We start from the raw sequence: 20,816 nt of genomic DNA on the forward strand, positions 1-20,816 counted from the left end.
GCCGAACTGTAGGTCAACATATGTGTTCTCAGCACATTTAAAATAGGCTAGACTAAGCTGTGACACCATGACTTAGATGGTAAGTTACATATATTTGATGCGTTTTCAGCTTAGGGTATTTTCAACTTACAGTACATTTATCAGGAAGTAGTCCCATCATAAGTTGAGTAGTATCTGTACTTAAAATTGAGATTATGGAAGCAATGCAGTTAGTAATGAAAAGGTGAAGGTGTTGTCATGGAGTTGGCTTCTGAAGTAGTAAAGAAAGGATAAGGCCAGACATGTGGATCACACCTGTAATTCCAGCACTTTGGGTGGCTGAGGTGGGAGGATTGCTTGAGGCCACGAGTTTGAGACCAGCCTAGGCAACAGCGAGACCCCATCTCTATTCTTAAAATAAAAATGAAGAAAGGGTAAGATCGCAGAAAATTTGGTCAAGGAGCTGAGAAGCCAGGGTATTTTAGTGGGATTGTCTGCTACAGACTTTGAAACCACCAAGTATTACAACAGTAATGGTATTGGTGAAAGAGAGCAAACTGGGTACTGAATTCTTCATAAAATGAAAGGGAATTAATACGTGTAATTCTGTAAATGACTGCAACAAAGAGGAACAGGCAGTGCCATCATGTTGTAAGCATCACATGGTTTTCCAGAGGGATCTGTCATAAAACAGTTTTTTTACATTCTTTGATTGAGACATCTGTCTCATCAGTACAGTCTAATATTACATTAGCTTTTTAACTAACAGAAAGTTGCTGATTGATGAAGTCATGGGCAATTTGAATGTACCAGTCTTTTTTGTATCTGTTGCCACCAGCTTTAAACCCCATTCCATACTTGGACTTTGGAGGACAAACCTTTAAAGTACAGATTCCATTTTGTTCATTTTAGCTGTTAATCATGTTTTGAGTTTTATTTATTTTTATTTATTTATTTTTTAGTTTGTGTCTTTTATTAACTCATACAGTTACTTGTCTTCTGGTTTGTTGAAGCAGTAAGTCAGACAACATTTGCCACAATAATGTCTGTCAAAGTGGCTTGCCATAAACACTCCAGCACCGCAGTTATCAGAAGGGCACTCTCAACGAAGGTGACTAATTTTGCCATTCTCACCCACCTTATAATGTTTCAGGACAGCCCGCTTAACCTTCTTTCTCTTGTGTTTATTCTTCTTGGGAGTGGTGTAAGACTTCTTCCTTTCCTTAACACCACTGTGAAGTCTTAACACAAGATGAAGAGTAGACTCCTTTTGAATGTTGTAGTCAGACAAAGTACAACCATCTTCCAGTTGCTTGCCAGCAATGATCAGTCTTTGCTGATCAGGAGGAATTCCTTCCTTATCCTGGATCTTGGCCTTTACATTTTCTGTCATATCTGAGGGTTCAATCTCGAGGGTGATAGTCTTCCCCATAAGGGTTTTCATGAAAATCTGCATTTTGGTGGTGGCTCCACTGCAGATGGTGGATTGAAAAGCTGAGTTTTATTTTTATAATTATCTTACTGGGGATCTAGTAAGTTGGTTGTTAGCATATTTGATAAGTCTATTAAAGTGTCAAAGACATTGAAGTTTGAAAAATATGATTCGAAATCATTAATAAAATGCTTAATGGGCCATGGTCCCTAGCTTAATCTTCTAAAATGAATAAGATTGTTGGCAGTTATTTAAATCACATTATTGGGATATTCAACCGACTTCAGACCCTCTTAACCTATACAGTTGGCTAGTCCTTAGTTTGTCAACATACTCACAAGAAAATGATGAAAAACTTGAATCCTTCTATCAAGCAATGGTGCATTACTCTAGTATTTGCCCAGAGTACCAGCTGAATAACTGTATCTAAAAAGGAAATGAGGTTAGTTTAACCATAGTCTTTCCTTAATGAAATTTTGGTATACTTATTTCCATAATCTATCATTTTTTGCATTTTGAAATTGTATATAACATTTGTATCTTCTTTTATCTTTGTTCTCTTTGGCTTTTAAAACTAACTCACAGTAGCTATGAGATTTTTATCCCTGGAATGTAATCCTCTTCAGTAACTAGAAACTTGGGTTCATGTGAAGCCATTCTTTTGGTGTCATCCTATCCACATCAACCTTAAAGTCTCTCTCAAAAATGTTATTCTGTTGTTCTGTTTTGAGGATCATATTCGTGGAAGGTGGTAATAAATAGAAGTATCTCTGTTTTAATGTCATCAGTTAATATTTTACGATCTTTCCTAAGAAGTGCAGGTTCATTCATTCATTATTCTTTTTCTGAATATGACTTTAAAAGTGCTTTTTAGGGCCTTAGTTTTTATTTTGTTTATGTTTTCGTAAGAGTTACTTATTCTGGACTTTTACCTTTTTCATACTGTTCTAGTGAGTTCTCTCTCTTGTACATCCTTAGTTACATATCTCTTAATAATAGTCTCATACTCAGAGTTTTTTGAAATCTATTGTCCTTTAAGTAGTATCCAACCTAAAAGAAAAAAAAAGATGAAGTCTATTGTCTTGACGTCTAGGGTACATGCATTTATTACTTTTGTTCTGTTTTATTACTATTTACAGTAATAAATAGTATTACTTATTACTAGTTACAGTAAGATGAAATCATTTGCTTTCTGAAATTTCTTTTCTCAAAATTTTAGTCCTTCCTTCATCCTGTTTTACTGTTTGGAACTGCGTTCAGGATAATAGTTCCCTTTTTTGTAATATGGTAAGAGTATAATCTTTGGAATCAGACAGACCTCGATTGAATTCCAGACTCTGACACTTTCTTGCTTTGTGACTTTTGGCAAGTTACTTAACCTTTCCAGGTCTCCATTTCTTCTGCAAAATAGGAACTAGGAGTTAAATACACAACAGGTATCAGCTGCCAATTGTGTCCTCTGTCTTCTTAGAGGAAATTATTAATTCAATCAGTCATGGTTGTACTTGGGATAAACTCATAGTCTCAGCTATTTCTACTGTGCAAAATTAGACTTCCAGCAAGTGTTAGAATACAAGGTTTCTATCATTATCTCTTTGTTTTTCTATGCCATCTTTGTACTTTATCTCAGTGTCACCTTGGCCATGACTTTTTCCTTTAATCTTCACCCAAGCGAAGTTTGGATGAGACTGTGTATAGTAGCCAGTGGGACTTGTCCTGGACAAGGATATAAATGTGACAGTTACCAATAAATAAATGTATTTAAGGAGAAAGATGGCATGGGGGTAGGTGGTGGGTACCTAGGGAAGTATGAGGACAGGAAACCAATTAAATACATGGTAGGTTGTACTTGGGACAGTCATTGGTAAACAGATTGAATGGGAAGCCATGGTTAGAAATTGTTGGTAGGCAAAGATCAGCAGAGTGATGGGCCAGCTGGGATTTCTTTTGAGATAGGATTTGATGAGCAAGTTGCCAGTAATGACCTGAAAGCAGATAGTACTCTGGGTCCCTGACAAGTTCATTGAGGTTGCATTGGCTCATAATTGTCTGGACAAGTTTATAATTTGATTATATGTAGAGCCATTTCCCTATTTGTAGATTTCTTAGATACAATTGTTTCTTTTGAATAAGGTTTATCCACTTGTATTCGCTTTAATTCTGAATCTGAGTGATTTGTTTCTCCTGTGTTAAGTAGCTATTTATTCAGTGCCCACTGTATGATAAGCATCTTATCAGGTTTTTGTAGATTTCTTATTTTTTCCACCATGGCTTCCTGGCCTGAAGTCCCTGCCACTGTATTTACCTTTGGTTTTTCCAGATGTAGCCTGCCTTGTGTTTATTTTGGTTCTTCTGCTCCTTGAGCATATAGTACGGTGGTTAAGGGCAGGTCTCTGGAGCCAAAACTATTTGTATTTGCATCTCAGCTTCATCTTACTAGCTGTGGAGATACAGAAAAGTTATTTAACCTCTCTGCGTTTCGGTTTTCTCATCTATAAAATGAGACTAATAATAAAACAGTGCAGATGGTTTTGTGATGATTAAATACAATAATATGTAAAAAATGGTTAGAGCTTGACTCACTCTAAGTTTTCAGATGTTAATAGTAACTTTATATGGTGACTTCTAATTCTCAGAGCTTTTCCTTAAGTAGTCATTTTGTTGGGGAGGCTGAAGTTCAGAGAGATTAAGTGACTTTCCTGAAAAGTGATGTGCTATTATCTCGCTAGCTAAATATGTTTTTTTCTGTTGATAAAGTATGAAAGAAGTAATACTTGTTCAGTGTTGTCCACCTTTCTGTTTCTCATAGGAATGACAAAAGTATATTTTAAAAGGGGAGAGAGGCTTTAGAAAGATGCTGTAGATTGGCGATGGTAATAAATATTTAGCAAGCATTTGAGTTCCTCCTGATTGCCAGGAGGAACTGAGTTAGGAGTTAAACACAGTCCTGACCTTGAGGAGTTGACAGGCTGGTGAGTAAAGCAGACAAGTAAATTGACAGAATACTCAGTGGTAAGCATTATGATTAAATGCAGATGTTGTAAGAACACATAGGATGAGACTTTTACCCAGATCTTGGGTTTGAGGAAGAAGTAAATGTGATTCATGAAATAATTTTGCTTCCCTTCTCAAAAATGAAAAGATTTTGAAGGAAAGTTTCAAATGTTTGGATTCTCTTAAAATCTTCAGGGAAGTAGGTAATGATTTTTTTTTTCTCATTAATAAATGTTTCTGTAGGAAATCTGCTATCTAGTTGTGCTATCTAGTTAGTTATTATTTTCTTTTTAAAATAATCAATAAAAACAGGGATTGGCTTGCTTACTGGTTTGCTTTTCACTGTTATATGCTGTTTCCAACGGAGGCTTGTCTTTTTATTTTGGCTTCCTCTGGAATAGAATGTAATTTCATAGTACTTTTCTTGTTACCAAAAACAAACAACAGACAAAATCCTCAAAAGCTAGAAATCAAAAGATTGCGTTTTTCCACCCCTTTGACCTAATCAAAGAATAGTTTAATGTTAATGGCAGATCTTGGGGTTATCAAAGGCTAGAAAAAAATTTTAAAAAAATTTCATAGGAGGGTCAAGTGCAGGGGCTTACTTAGTCCTGTATTCCCAGCTCCTTGTGAGGCTTGAGGCAGGAGAGTTGTTTGAGCCCAGGAGTTTGAGACCGGCCTGGGCAACATAGTAAGACCCTGTCTCTATAGATTTTTTTTTTAGAATTAGCCAGGCGTGGTGGCATGTGCCTTTAGTCCTTGCTACTTGAAGCTGAGGCAGGCAGCTTTCTACACCCAGGAGGTCGAGGCTGCAGTGACCAGTGAGCTATGATTGCGCCACTGCACTGAACAGAGGGGAGACCCTGTCTCAAAACATTTTTTTTTCAATAGGAACTTTTTGGTAATTGATATTGAGGTAGGACTGAGTGTTACACTTTGTGGGTAGGATAAAGAGGAAGGTAGGGGTTTGTGAGGTTTAGCTACTAATTAACCATCAATTAGTCCTATTTCTAAAATCTCATCTGTATGTAAATTGGCAGAGGATTTTTTTCTTTTTTGTCAAATAAAGCTTTGGAATGTAGATTTAGTGACATTTGGGATGTACACTGATAGACAAAATGCTTTATTATAAGCAGTGGAATTTAAAATTTATTTCTTAATTGACCACAGAAAGCAGTCTGGGTCCAGAGAAAGTAATTGCTTAGATGGGTCATCAGTAAGAAAATTACTATTGTTATATATTTCCTTTAATATCTTTATAAATCCTTTATGTACTAAACTTTGATGGAATCTTTCATATTAGTATGAAGGAAATCTGAATCTTTGTTGCCATTCTTTCCACACTTTTTTTTTTTTTTTTTTTTGAGGCAGAATCTCACTCTGTCACCCAGGCTAAAGTGCAGTATCTTGATCTCAGCTCACTGCAACCTCCTTTTCCTGGGTTCAGGCGATTTTTGTGCCTCAGTCTCTAAATAGCTGAAATTATAGGCATACACCACAGTGTCCAGCTAATTTTTGTATTTTTAGTAGAGACAGAGTTTGGCCCATGCTGGCCAGGCTGGTCTCAAACTCCTGACACCCTCTTCGGCCTCCCAAGGTGCTGGGATTACAGGAGTGAGCTACTCCACCCAACCAATTAATATCCCACAAATATTTTATTATACTGAATTTAGTATGCATGGGTTTAGGAAGAGGGGTGTGTGTGTGTGTGTTTATCTTTTAGGTGTTTTTACCTCACTAAGAATAAACATCTGATATTTTCCTGTAACATTCTTTAAGTAATTCCTTTTTTTAAAAAATCCTTTTCTCTACCTGTCATCTTTTAGTTTAAGTAATTTCTTATTAATCTTGCTCAAGGAAAAAATCCCCTGAATTATAAAATCTCTTATTTTCTCATAGATGTACTTGAAGGATATAATGGAACAATATTTGCATATGGACAAACATCCTCTGGGAAGACACACACAATGGAGGTAACATTTTATAATCTGTACTTAGATGTAGTTTGCAATACATACAGCAGTCATTCATTATTTGTTATATTATTTTACGATGCATAAAGATTTTAATTTACTCTTTATTGCCTTTTCTCCTGTAAATAATGAACATTTTAGACAAGAATTTTCTGTCACCCTGTATGGGAAATTTTGAATGCTTATGTGCTGTTGATTATATTTAGTATAAATAACTTTTTCCTGTTCTCGTTGGCCCCTCCTTCCTCAAATACCTGTCACTCTTTGATAAGAATGTTGCCATAATTATCAGTGCTGCTGTTAATAATAGATGTGGACCTACTATAGCTTTACTTCTAGAAAACAGCCTGTGATTTTCTGCTACTGCTAAAGAGCATCTGTTTTTATCATTTATCTGAGTGTCCTATATTAAGTAAATCACTGCTTATTGTAGTGTGATTCATATTACTGATTTTCATAAAGTCATAGAGAACGACATCCTATTATTTGCATGAATTTGCCTTGAAGTAGAAAGAATAATGCAGAATTATATGGAAAGAAATTAAAATCTTTTTGATTATGTTCATTTTACAATGAACATTTTACAAGCATGGATAATCTAAATCTAATTAATTAAAGGGTTAAGATATGTTGGTAACCTACGTGGTTGATGTACAGTACTATGTGTAATAGTTGAATTGGATTTTTTGGTATTTACAGAACCATATCTACAAAAATGAACAATTATAGTTTCTGTCCTTTCTTGACTATAAGTTGTAGATTGAAACTCTTCGTTTTTACTTCATATTTTATAATTTGTTTAAGAAGTCTAGTTTTATTTTTTGTTTAGGGTAAACTTCATGATCCAGAAGGCATGGGAATTATTCCAAGAATAGTGCAAGATATTTTTAATTATATTTACTCCATGGATGAAAATTTGGAATTTCATATTAAGGTAATTTTCTTGGGGAACGATTGTATTTTACTTTACAGCAAGAATAATGTTGTTCTAAAAAAAACAGTAAATGCTAGTTTATTTAAAGTAATTTTAAAAATTATTTTTATGGAAAGGCATAGTTGAAAGATCATTTAGGTTAGTAAACTTGGATTCTTGTTCATCTGCCATTAGATGAACAAGAATGTTAATTAACTTAAATAATTAAGTATTTAGCCTCCTCCATAAAATAAAGGGGGTTACTTTACTGTAGAACTCAAAGGTTTCTACTACTCAAAACTATTCAAATTCATTTTAGATGCAGATAGGTAATTTATGTCCAATTGGAAGACTGCATAAATAAGCTAATTTAGCTAATTTTTGTCTTCCCATTAGAATGTGAGCTATGGCTGGTATGTTGATAACTGTCCTTCTAGTCTAAACAGTGTCTAGTACTCAGACCTCAATATTAGTAAGTGAATAAGTTATTAAATAATTTTAGTTGATTGATCTTTTTTAAAATTTGTTTGCCCTTTAGGTTTCATATTTTGAAATATATTTGGATAAGATAAGGGACCTACTAGATGGTAAGTTAAATTCTTGCTAGTTGATCAGTTTTAAATAACATCTGTTAATCCCTTTTTAATAGTAGATGTGAGACCATTTCTTTGAAACCTATATGAAATTGTCTTAAGTTATTGGAAATAGACATTTAAAATTTTTTTCTTTTAAGGTTTTAATTGAATACCTTTAAATAGAATAACTTGTTTAAAGTGCATGTTTATGGGTACTTTTTTTTTTTTTGAGATGGAGTCTTGCTCTGTTGCCCAGGCTAGAGTGCAGTGGCGCAATCTCGGCTCACCACAACCTCCACCTCCCGGGTTCAAGCAGTTCTCCTACCTCAGACTCCTGAGTATCTGGGACTACAGGCACACACCACCATGCCTGGCTGATTTTTGTATTTTTAGTACAGACAGGGTTTCACTGTGTCAGCCAGGCTGGTCTCGAACTCCTGACCTTGTGATCCGCCTGCCTTGGCCTCCCAAAGTGCTGGGATTATAGGCATGAGCCACTGCGCCTAGCCTATGGGTACTACTTAAGTAGTAATTAGAGCATTGGACTGGGAGTTACAGAACCTAAGCCCTGAGTTCTAGTCTTCCATCAACTGTCAACTAAATACATTGTCCTTAGGCAAATCATTGAATCACTCACACTTAATGTTCTTGTTTGTAAAATGTGGGTGGTATAGGTTGGAGTGGCCCTGAAATTCTATATTGTTGAACTGGTTTTTATTTAGATCTCCTACTATGTCTATAAGGTCTGCTTTAGAGCAGTGTTTTAACTTTTTTTTTTAAAGAGTTCAGCTGTTGCTGTTAGGCTGCTCAGGGAAGCCTATCGATTGAATTATTTCATATCTAATGTTAGAGTTTTAGGAGAATGTTGCTGACATTTGTTTTTCTTTTTCAGTTTCAAAGACCAACCTTTCAGTTCATGAAGACAAAAACCGAGTTCCCTATGTAAAGGTATTTATAGTACAGTTGTCTAGAAAGTCCCTGTAACATATTTTTAAAGGGTATTAACATATTTAAAAAATTATTTCACAGGGGTGCACAGAACGTTTTGTATGTAGTCCAGATGAAGTTATGGATACCATAGATGAAGGAAAATCCAACAGACATGTAGCAGTTACAAGTAAGTAGAAAATAACACCAGTTAGAGTTTAAAACCAGCTTAAAATATCCTTATCCAGGTGATTAATTTTGAGATTGCTTTAAGGAAATTGTTAACAAGGGGAAATCGTGTTTATTTATATTTGTTTGTGTAATTTCATTGCAGATATGAATGAACATAGCTCTAGAAGTCACAGTATATTTCTTATTAATGTAAAACAAGAGAACACACAAACAGAACAAAAGCTGAGTGGAAAACTTTATCTGGTTGATTTAGCTGGTAGTGAAAAGGTAAAGTCTTCATGTATTTTGATAAATATTTAAGCATTTTCATAAACTTTAGTTTGAATTGGGAGTTATGCAGGATTCATTGTTGCATCTTGAAAACTTACCAAATTGGATTTGGTAACCTGAGATTTATAACTGCTGATGCCATTGCTTCATGATGATATCAACTGAATAATCAGTTCTAAGCTACTGTTTGATTGTAGTCTGGTTCACCCCACAAGTGCTCCCTGTGACTTAAGATGTATTCATATTGTGAACTTGTTTGGCATATGTTGTTATAGACTTTATTAGGTGTCCCTTTTCTAATTTTTGATACGTACTTTATTCATACTGGCAGTGGGGTCCCTATTAAATCTGGTAACTATCCATTAGTCTTTTCTGGTTTGGTTGGACTCATTTCTTTCCTTTGGATGATTGTTTCATTATTACAGTTCTATACAGTCTGATTCTAGTCTATATCAAAAATTTGAATGTTATAATAGGGACCTCTGTGACCATTTCTGCTGTTCTGCTGATTTTGTTTCTTGTGCTTAGAATGATATATCTATTCCGTTCTACTCTGAAGTCTTATACACATCTTTCAAAGATTATCTAATCTTGAGAATTCTCATAGCTTCTTCAGGCAACGTTGCTAATTTATTGTTCTAACCTACCTTTAACATAGATATTTAAATATTTTGTTTTTTTTTTTTTAAAGAAGCAGTTTTGCTTATATAATGTGTTTAAACTCAGTCTCTGTTTTTTAACAGTTAAAACATCAACATTATGCATTAGCCAATTTTAGAAAATTCCTCTGGGCTGGATATGGTGGCTCATGCCTGTAATTCCAGCACTTTAGGAGGCGAAGGTGGGCGGAACACAAGGTCAGGAGTTCAAGACCAGCCTGGCCAACATGATGAAACCCCATATCTACTAAAGATATAAAAAATAAGCTGGGCTTGGTGGTGGACACCTGTAATCGCAGCTGCTTGGGAGGCTGAAGCAGGAGAATTGCTTGAACCCAGGAGGCAGAGGTTGCAGTGAGCCGAGATTGCGCCATTGCACTCCAGCCTGGGCAACAGTGTGAGACTCCATCTCAAAAAAAAAAAAAGAAGAAGCAGCTTCCTCTATTCTCATGTAGCGAAGGGCACTAACAAATTAATGAACTACAAATCTATTTTCAAATTGGTTATTTTCAAGAGTACCTACAAACTACAGATAAAATTTGATGCCACTCTAATCAAACTCTTAAAAGTAGTACTCAAGAACTGGTGATACCTAAGAGAAAATGCTTGGCAAATAAGATTATGAGGCTTTTCATATTCTTTTTTTCTTTTTTACTGATTATTGATGACCTATGAACATTTTAGAAAATTTAAAGAAAATTACCATAAACTTGTAATTTTGTTTCATTCTTTTGAAATCTTATGCATAGGTTAGTAAAACTGGAGCAGAAGGTGCTGTGCTGGATGAAGCTAAAAACATCAACAAGTCACTTTCTGCTCTTGGAAATGTCATTTCTGCTTTGGCTGAGGGTAGTGTGAGTATACATGTCTTCTATCTCCCTGTTACCTTATGGAGTATTATTTAAATATAGGTGTTTATGTGTGCGTGAGTGTGTATGTGTGAGAGAGATTGATTCACTGTGTTTGAATCAGTATGTGTAAGTTATTTATCTTTTGGGAGTTCATTTTACAATATTGTATATATATCCTAGTTTACATCTTAATATCAAACAGTTAACCGAAATAACCTTGTAATTTATTTAAAGTAGCATATTGATATAACATCTTATTGTACAGAAACCCACTGATCTTCTATGTTTTCTTTGTTTTTGTATGCAGACGTATGTTCCATATCGAGATAGTAAAATGACAAGAATCCTTCAAGATTCATTAGGTGGCAACTGTAGAACCACTATTGTAATATGCTGCTCTCCGTCATCATACAATGAGTCTGAAACAAAATCTACACTCTTATTTGGCCAAAGGTTTGTTGTTAAGAAAGTACAAAGCCTAAATGTAGATAGACATTTTGTTTACAAAATGTAGGAAAATGTCAGATAGCTGTTATTCCAACCTGTACATACTGTTTTGTGCTAGACACACTCATTTTAAATTGATGGCAGGTAGTACAGTGTAGGTCTGTTTTTTAGACTGCTTGGTTTAAGTTTGAGTACACGTTAAAGTCAAATGAAATTTTAGTCAAATTTATGTGACAAGCTGTAATTTGGCATTAAAGAAAATAAGCATTTGAATCAAATAATGATGTCAAAGCCTGGCAAACATAATCCTGTGTTAAGCCTGTAGACATACCTGACAGGTTAATATAAACTATATGAGATGATGAGGAAAAATTTATAATAATGATTCCATCTTTGACTTTCAACAGTAATTTTTTAATTCAGCCTTGCAAACAAATTGGAAAAATATAGGCCTTTGTCTTTTACTTTTAGTGGGTTGTTGATTTTTTTTTTTTTTTTTTTTTTAGCTATTCACAGATTTTGGAGCAGACTCAAATTTGGGTTGCGAATAAGCTCATTATGTTGCAGCTCTTAGTATTTAGTCTAAGAGATTACGGGACAAAAATAAATTCCTTAGCCGTATATACATATATTCCATATAGATACAATTAAAAATAATTTCAGTCTCATCCTTTTTTTTTTTCCAATTACATCTCTTAGGGCCAAAACAATTAAGAACACAGTTTGTGTCAATGTAGAGTTAACTGCCGAACAGTGGAAAAAGAAGTATGAAAAAGAAAAAGAAAAAAATAAGACCCTGCGGAACACTATTCAGTGGCTTGAAAATGAACTCAACAGATGGCGTAATGGTAATAACTTAACAGTTTGTCATCTTAAATTTGTTAAATACAGATTTAGAGCATAGAAACAGTTGAGCAAAATCAGTAAGTGATTAGATCAAGAAATTTAACAGACATTGAAATAATTTTCAAAAAATCAAACAAATCCTGGAGTTGAAAAATAAAATGAGCAAAATATAGTAGAGAGCATCACTAGTAGAATTAATTAAGCAGAAAGAATTTAAACTTGAAGACAAATTATTTGAAAATACATGGTCAGAGAAGAAGAAGTTTACAAGAATGAGGCTGAGTACAGCAGTTCACACCTATAATCCCAGCACTTTGGGAGGCCAAGATTGGCAGATTACTTGAGGTCAGGAGTTAGAGACCAGTCTGGCTAACCTGGTGAAACCCTGTCTCTACTAAAAGTACAAAAATTAGCCTGGTGTGGTGTAGGACGCCTGTAATCCCAGATATTCAGGAGGCTGAGGCAGGAGAATTGTTTGAACCCTGGAGGTGGTGGTTGCAGTGAGCCTCCATTGTAACACTGTAATCCAGCCTGGGTGACAGAGTGAGACTTTGTCTCAAAAAAAAAAAAAAATTTTTTTTTTTTTAGGAATGAAATTGATAAAATGGAAATTAGTTTTAGACATGTCGTTTTTTATTGCCCATTTTATTGTCTGATTTTAGGGGAGACTGTGCCTATTGATGAACAGTTTGACAAAGAGAAAGCCAACTTGGAAGCTTTCACAGTGGATAAAGATATTGCTATTACCAATGATAAACCAGCAGCCACAATTGGAGTTACAGGAAATTTTACTGATGCTGAAAGAAGAAAGTGTGAAGAAGAAATTGCCAAATTATACAAACAGCTTGATGACAAGGTAGATATTGTTTGTTTAGATCTGTTTTATATTAGATACTATTGACATGGGTGTTCTTATTTTCTAATTTTTCTAATTTCAATACTGTGGGCACTTAGGATCTTTATATATCTTCCTTGATTTCTGTTAATTTGTAAAAAATATTGTGTTAACAAAATAAAGTCTCTCAGCTACTCGGGAGGTGGGAATCACTTGAACCTGGGAGGCAGAGGTTGCAGTGAGCCAGGATCACGCCACTGCACTTCAGCCTGGCGATAGACCTAGACTCTGTCTCAAAAAAAAAAAAAAGTCATAATTTCAGTTTCTGTGTGGAAACTATATGAGGGTATATCTTTTTTCTCCCCTCTTTTTAAGCTAAAATAACTTTATAAGGCAGCAGTTCCCAACCTTTTTGGCACCAGGGATTGGTTTCAGGGAAGACAATTTTTCCATGGACCAGGATGGGGGAGATGGTTTTGGGATGGAACTTCCACCTTGGATTATCAGGCATTAGGATCCCGTAACCTAGATCTCTTGCATGCACAGTTCATAATAGAGTTCGCACTCTCAAGAGAATCTAATGCCGCTGATCTAACAGAGGGCGGAGCTCAAGTGGTAATGCTTGCTGCTTACCTGTTGTACATCCTGGTTCCTAATAGGCCTCCAGTACCGCTCTGTGGCCTGGGGGCTTGGGACCCATGTTCTAACAAAAATTTGGCATTGGGTCATTGGGAGCCTTAATAATATCAACTCTTAGAATCAGGGCTCTTAAGACTCCAATAAAAAATGATGTAAGAGATTAAGGGAATCAAAAGAGTGGAAATAATACCTTCCTGCTTTGCGTATAGAAGTAATATCAGTAGTATGAGTAATAGCAAATTAAGAACTTAACAGAATGAAGGCAAGAACAAGAGCAGTAAAGAGATTAGAAGAAAATATTTCTTTTAAAGTGTTTTTATGTATTTTAAGCAGGGATGGCAGATTTGAGGTACTTGACCATTTTATAAGTATTGATAATTGAAAGAAATTCCTTTTGTTTTGCCATTTGCTTAAAAGAGATTAAAATAAACTGTCGAATTTGGAGAAATGGTTTTGAAATACTGCTAGGGGAGTACTAATTTTATAACCTGTATTGGGAAATAGGTAGAACCAGGTTGTTAGCTACTTGGTTAACTGGATACTTCAAAATTCTAGGATGAAGAAATTAACCAGCAAAGTCAACTGGTAGAGAAACTGAAGACACAAATGTTGGATCAGGAAGAGGTGAGTTGAATAGCTTTTGTATTGCTTCCAGAAAAGCTTTATAGTTTTGGTTTCTGAATCCCATTGACTTTGTCTTTAATAGTTGCATAATTTTGGGTACGACTCTCTTTATGGGAATAAGTATGTCACATGGATAAAACGAATTTTACTCATTCATCCTATCTACCCACATACAATCTGTTGTTCATTTCTGCCATCTTTTTTTTTTTTCCATCTTGGTTCTTGACATTTCTCTTCTTGTCAATTAGTTTAGATTCTCATTTTATCTTCTCACCCAGCACAGCAGGGGGATAATTGAAAAGTAGTCCTTTAATTTTTTTTTTTTTTGGGGGGTGTGGGCAGGGCGAAGACAAAGACTGCTTCAGTAAGCAAGAGATATTCTCCATCACTGAACCTAATCCTGGTTAGATCATCTTTGTACATATTTCAACTATAGCATTATTCCTCAAAGGGGCACTGTTGACATTTTACGTTGGATAATTTATGTTATTCTGTCCTTGCATTACAGGACGTTAAACATTCCTGGTCCCTACTCCTAAATGCCATTAGCATTCTACCCAATTATTAACACTTCCACAGATTTCCAGATATCCCTACAGGAGAGCTACTAATCTGGATGATTGTGGTGTTCTCTTAACCAGTCTTTTGGTTTCCCTGCAGTTCAGATTTTATGTGCTGATACCAGGTTTTTCTGAGGCACAGCACAGATGTCATCACGTGTTGCTCAAAGCAAATCTGAATTTTTAAGCAACTCTTGTAGAGTGCCATTTTCTTTTATTACATTAACTTGCACGTGACTTCAGTTGACCTATCCTAGCCAACTTCTCCATCAATAATACCCTTTCCTGTATTACTAAGCACTTTATCTGTCCTGTCCCTCTTTTATGGTTCTTAACTTCTGTCTCGTATTGCACTTACTCATGTACCTATCTTCTCTTCTACTGTGTTTCTTAAACACAGTCTTTGATTTTCTCTCTGCCTTGCCGCAACCAGCACAGGACCTGCACATGCACATAGTTGACATTTAGTAAATTTGTTTAATGAATAAATGTTGCCACACTGAGTAGCATTCATATTTCACTCCATTTGTTCTTGGCAAATGGTGAAGCTTCATGAGTGTTTTTTAAAACCTGTATATGTTGGGGGAAAATAAATGATTTTCTTTCCTGTAGCTTTTGGCATCTACCAGAAGGGATCAAGACAATATGCAAGCTGAGCTGAATCGCCTTCAAGCAGAAAATGATGCCTCTAAAGAAGAAGTGAAAGAAGTTTTACAGGCCCTAGAAGAACTTGCTGTCAATTATGATCAGAAGTCTCAGGAAGTTGAAGACAAAACTAAGGAATATGAATTGCTTAGTGACGAACTGAATCAGAAATCGGTAAGATATAGTTTTTTTTTTTTTCTAATCCTTTAGTACAGGTATTCCTAAACTAAAAACTACTTAAGTAATTCATTTCTATAAAAGTCAAATATGATAACATCAATTTTCAAGGACTCGGGTTTCAACTTCATTTTTTTCTGTATATGAAGCCTTAGAGGTGGAGGAAGACAGTTATGTTAGTTCATAAAGGTCTATTAATATCTAATTTAAATGCTTTTTAAAAGGATGTTGGTTACTCCTAATGTTATTTTATTTTTTTTATTTAGTATACAGCATGTAGAATCTAATTTATTACTGATGTTAAAGGAAAAGAATTTAAAGTTCCTAGTTGCACAATAAAGCTATTAGATGATTGTTCAAACAATAAATATGCAATTTAAATTAAAATGCTATTTACAAATTAAAATGCTATTTAATCAACTACGTGAATTATTTAGAATAGTTGTAAGGATATGTAACTTAATATAATTTATGTTTTATTTATTGTTATATTTCTACCACCTGGAACAGTGCCTTCCTATCACAGTGTAGTTGTGGTTCCCTAGATGGAGATTTTTAGTTGCTGAAAATTGCTGTAGGACAGGGATAGCCACCCTCCAACAGTGATGCCAGAAATAATATATAGCTATGATTGTTTCAACATCATCATGGATGAGCTATCTTGTGGTTTTGTTGTGGTTAATGCTAGCTTCTTATTTAGTAATCAACACCTAGAGTTGAACTCAGGACCCTTGCTCACCACTTATTTTCCTGTCCACGTTCACTTGTCTATGAGAAAGCAGTCAACGATACAAAATAACTCTTTTAAAAGATTTCCTGCCCCTATGAGTTCCTTTTCTTTTTTTAATCTACAAAGTTACAGTTAGCTTGAAGTTAACATTCAGTATTGTAGAGATCCAAGACACCATTATAACTAACTCTTACTGAGTTGCATTATTAACAAAGCTAATTGCTGTTTGAAAGAATAACAGGAGTTTCTTACAACTCAGAAAAGTGGTCCTTGGCCACTGATTTTAGTCTTTAAGACAGGTATGTTTATGTTTCACTTGTGGAGCTGAAATCTATCAGCATTACGTTGGTAATAGGAGTTAGAAATCCCTAATGTTTAGTATCTTTTTTTATGCTTAGACAGTGTAACTCTTCAGTTGTTAGAGAAAATGTCTGGTAATTTTAACAATTATGGTAGAAGCATGCTGTATTATGAGACTTGCAAGATAACTGGTATGATATTGTAGATTAACCTGGGTGAATACACACTCTGCTAATACTCAGAAACTTAAGGAAATGACCAACTACCAGAAGAGATAAGCAGTTGGAATGATGGCATCTTTACTGAAAGATATTGATGAAAAGTCAATAAATGGCATTGAAAATACAGTACAGGTTGAGTGTCCCTAATCTGAAATTTTGGGGACTAGAAGCCCCAAGCATTTCAGATTAGGGATACTCAATCCGTAAGTATACTAGTAAGTATGATGGAATGTTTGCATTATACTTACTAGCTGAGCTTTTCTAATTGGCAAGTCCAGAGTGCTTCAGTCTGCATTTTCTTTGAGCATCATGTAAGCACTCAAAAAGTCCCAGATTTTGGAGCATTTCAGTTGGGGATGCTCACCTTCCATCTGATCTGTGATATAAGTGGGCCAAACTAGGTTGGACTTTTCAAAATTTGGTGATTTTGTAGCTGGTAAGCCAGCTATGATTTGAAATTTATAATTATAGTAATTAAACTCAGATAATACTACTTCATCACTAGCTCCTGGATAATTGCTTGTATCATAGTATTGTCACATGGATTCTTCCCAGTGAGTAAATATACAGAAAGTCGATGAAGAAAGCATACTAACCATTTAGAAAACAGTGTCATTATAACATTAATTTGCTGACTCAGTTTCTGAAAATAATACACAGTAATAAATGATAATCAAATCTAGTTAAATTTGAAGCTTCCCATTTTTAGACAGAAAGCATTATTTAATCTCAGGAATTTAGTGAAATAACACAAACTTGCCTGCTCTTAATGGAAAACAATGTGACTACTTTTACCTAGCCTTAGGTCTAAAATACTTTTTTAAAGTTTGAGCTAGGAGCCCAGAACTTGGTAGATAGTTCAAGAAAATGAAAGCAGAAAATAATGGTTTTTTAAGGGCTAGGTGAAAAACTTCAAACACCTGTGAAAATTTGAGTTTTCATGTAATAGATTTAATTATACTTTTTGTTTGGGTTCTCTTAGGCAACTTTAGCGAGTATAGATGCTGAGCTTCAGAAACTTAAGGAAATGACCAACCATCAGAAAAAACGAGCAGCTGAGATGATGGCATCTTTACTAAAAGACCTTGCAGAAATAGGAATTGCTGTGGGAAATAATGACGTAAAGGTAAATATAAAAACTAAATATTAAGGATAATTATCTGTATATACTAGTACTTTTGTTTACTACTAATTTTTTATAAAGTTCTGTTTGTATTCATGATCTCATCCTTACAACCAGTCATGCGTAGTAGATGGTATTAACTGTGTTTTAAATACATCAGGAGACAGCAAAAGAATAAGGGCACCCAAATCAATAAATTCAGTAGGTGGTATGCATTGGACCTCGTGTTTGATTCTTTACTCTAAGATTTTCCCCAATCTGGGCAACGTGGCGAAGCCCTGTCTCTACGAAAAATACAAAAATTAGCCTGGCATGGTGGTGGTTGCCTGTATTTCCAGCTACTGGGGTGGGAGGATTGCTTGAGCCCAGAAGGTCAAGGCTGCAATGAGCTGTGATCGCACCACTGCACTCCAGCTTGCGCTGCAGAGCAAGACGCTGTCTCAAGGAAAAATAAAAGATTTTTTTGTATTTCTGGTAGAGATGGGGTTTCACCATGTTGGCCAGGCTGGTCTCAAACTCCTGACCTAGTGATCTACCCACCTCAGCCTCCCAATGTGCTAGGATTACAGGCATGAGCCACCGTGTCCAGCCTCCAATCATTTCACTTATGGAAATTTATTAACATAATTTCTAAGTGCAAAATCTTCACCATCAGTCTGGACATTCTGCCCTATCCTGTTTATGGTGGAGTAATATGAGATGTAGAGTATTGTGAGATGTAAAGAAATCTCTAGGATAGAAAAGTACATTTATTTCACATTGCAAAACACTAGAAAGATGTTCAATATTTTCTTTGTAGATTTGCAACTTTTTAGAAAAATCTTAACATTTCGTATTCAAATAATTATGATTTGAGTCAAAAAGTATATATAGAGAGAGTGGAAATGGCTTATGTATAGTGGCAGAGGGATGAAATCTAGGTTCCCTGACTACTAGATTCTTTTTTTCACTATTCTATATAGAATTTTGAAAATAAGTCATCCTTGCAAATAGCTATTTTAATTAAAAAAGAAAACAGCAAGGATTCTCAGTATATTTGTCATTAACAATTAATTCTTCTCATCATCTCTAAGCTCTGTTACAGCTCTATTTTGTTGTTTTTAAGTTACAGCTTACAGTTTTATGTTATAGTTTACAATGATTATTGTAATCATTGTATTCTATAGTTGTATAGATTTTAAGGAGTACATAATATTATAGGTCCAGTGTTACAGTATTTAGAATAGTTTCCACACCACCCTAACAAATTCCCAGTGTTTTCGCTGTTCACGTCTACTTCTTGAACCTCTGGCAACCACTGATATTTTTACTATCTCTATAGTATTGCTGTTTCCAAAATGTTATATAGTTGGAATTGTATGGTATGTATATGTAGCCCTTTTGGCTTGCTGCTTTCTCTTAACAATATGCATTTAAGGTTCTTCCATGTCTTTTCATGGCTTGATCGTTTCTTTTAATCACTAAATTATATTCCATGATATGAATGTACCACAGTTTTTTAATCCATTCACCCATGTGGTTACTTTGAGCTTCTGACAATTATGAATAAAGCGGCTATAAACATTCATGTGTATGTCGGGTGCAGTGGCTCACACTGTAATCCCAGCACTTTGGGAGACCGACGCGGGCAGATCACTTGAGGCCAGGAGTTTGAGACCAGCCTGGCCAACATGGTGAAGTCATCCTGTCTTTATTAAAAATAGAGAAACTAGTCCGAGCTATTTGGGAGGCTGAGGCGTGAGAATTGCTTGAGCCCAGGAAATGGAGGTTGAAATGAGCCAAGATTGCACCACTGCACTCCTGCTGGGGTGACAGAGTGAGATTTTGTCTCAGAAAAAAAAAAAAAATTCATGTGTAAGTAATCCTGTGGACATAAGTTTTCAGTTCAGTTGAGTAAAAATACCTAGAGGTGCTAGGTTATATGTTATGACTATGTGAGCTTTGTAAGGAACTCCCAAATGGTCTTCCAAAGTGGTAGAAACATTTTAAATTCCTATCAGCCATGAATGAGAGTACCTGCTGTTCCACATCCTTGCCAGTGTTTGCTGTTGTCAGTTTTTTGAGATTTTACTAACGTATGGTGTTAATTTCAGTGATGCTTTAATTTGCAGTTGCATTTTTTCTTACTGAGTGGGTTTTGTTTTTTTTTTTTTTTTTTGGTGGAGATGGAGTCTGGCTTTGTTGCTCACTGCAACCTCTGCCTCCCAGGTTCAAGTGATTCTTCTGCCTTAGCTTCCCGAGTAGCTGGGACTATAGGCATGTGCCACCATGCCTGGCTAATTTTTATATTTGTAGTAGAGACGGGGTTTCACCGTATTGGCCAGACTGGTCTTGAACTCCTGACCTCATGATCCTACCCGCTTTAGCCTCCCAAAGTGCTGGGATTACAGGCATGAGCCACTGTACCCCACCCTATTGTTGAGTTTTAAGAGTTCTTCATATGTTTTGGATGTAAGTATTTTATCAGATAGTGTTTTGCATTATTTCACAGTTTGTGGCTTGTTTCTTTACTCTCAACATCATCTTTTGCAGACTAAAAATTTTAATGAGGTCTAGCTTACCAATTTTTTCTTTAATGGATTGTGGTTTTGGTATTATATTTAAAAACTTACCACCAAATCCATCGTCACCTAGATTTTCTCCTATATTAAAGTTTTTTTTTAGTTTTGCCTTTACATTTAGGTCTGTGATCCATTTGGAGTTAATTTTTCTGAAAGGGGTAAGGTCTATACCAGGATTCATTGTTTTACATCTGGATGTCCAGTTGTTACAATACCATTTGTTGAAAAGGTTATCCTTTCTCCATTAAATTGCCTTTGTACCTTTGTCAGTGATCAGTTGACTATATTTTGTGAGTCTATTGCTGGACTCTTTATTCTGTTAACCTATTTTATCTACTCTTTT

The 20,816-nt window shown here is 35.3% G+C and overlaps 1 protein-coding gene and 1 pseudogene across 1 annotated transcript in view; one reads left to right on the plus strand and one right to left on the minus strand.

Annotated features, from left to right (window-relative positions):
- KIF5B (kinesin family member 5B) overlaps nt 1-20,816 on the plus strand; it is a 43,750-nt gene that overhangs the window by 7,511 nt on the left and 15,423 nt on the right. Inside the window, exons 3-15 of the mRNA XM_012445702.2 lie at nt 6,305-6,378; nt 7,208-7,312; nt 7,830-7,878; nt 8,759-8,814; nt 8,896-8,983; nt 9,128-9,252; nt 10,664-10,768; nt 11,073-11,218; nt 11,912-12,060; nt 12,721-12,914; nt 14,088-14,156; nt 15,329-15,535; nt 17,772-17,915. Of these exons, the coding sequence (XP_012301125.1) occupies nt 6,305-6,378; nt 7,208-7,312; nt 7,830-7,878; nt 8,759-8,814; nt 8,896-8,983; nt 9,128-9,252; nt 10,664-10,768; nt 11,073-11,218; nt 11,912-12,060; nt 12,721-12,914; nt 14,088-14,156; nt 15,329-15,535; nt 17,772-17,915 (1,511 nt within the window). The remainder of the gene's footprint in view (nt 1-6,304; nt 6,379-7,207; nt 7,313-7,829; nt 7,879-8,758; nt 8,815-8,895; nt 8,984-9,127; nt 9,253-10,663; nt 10,769-11,072; nt 11,219-11,911; nt 12,061-12,720; nt 12,915-14,087; nt 14,157-15,328; nt 15,536-17,771; nt 17,916-20,816) is intronic.
- On the minus strand, nt 586-2,599 carry LOC105712559 (ubiquitin-ribosomal protein eS31 fusion protein-like; annotated as a pseudogene).

This window comes from Aotus nancymaae, unplaced genomic scaffold, assembly GCF_030222135.1.
Source record: "Aotus nancymaae isolate 86718 unplaced genomic scaffold, 86718_ANA_hifiasm-v0.15.2.pri h1tg000077l, whole genome shotgun sequence".
Taxonomy (NCBI): domain Eukaryota; kingdom Metazoa; phylum Chordata; class Mammalia; order Primates; family Aotidae; genus Aotus; species Aotus nancymaae.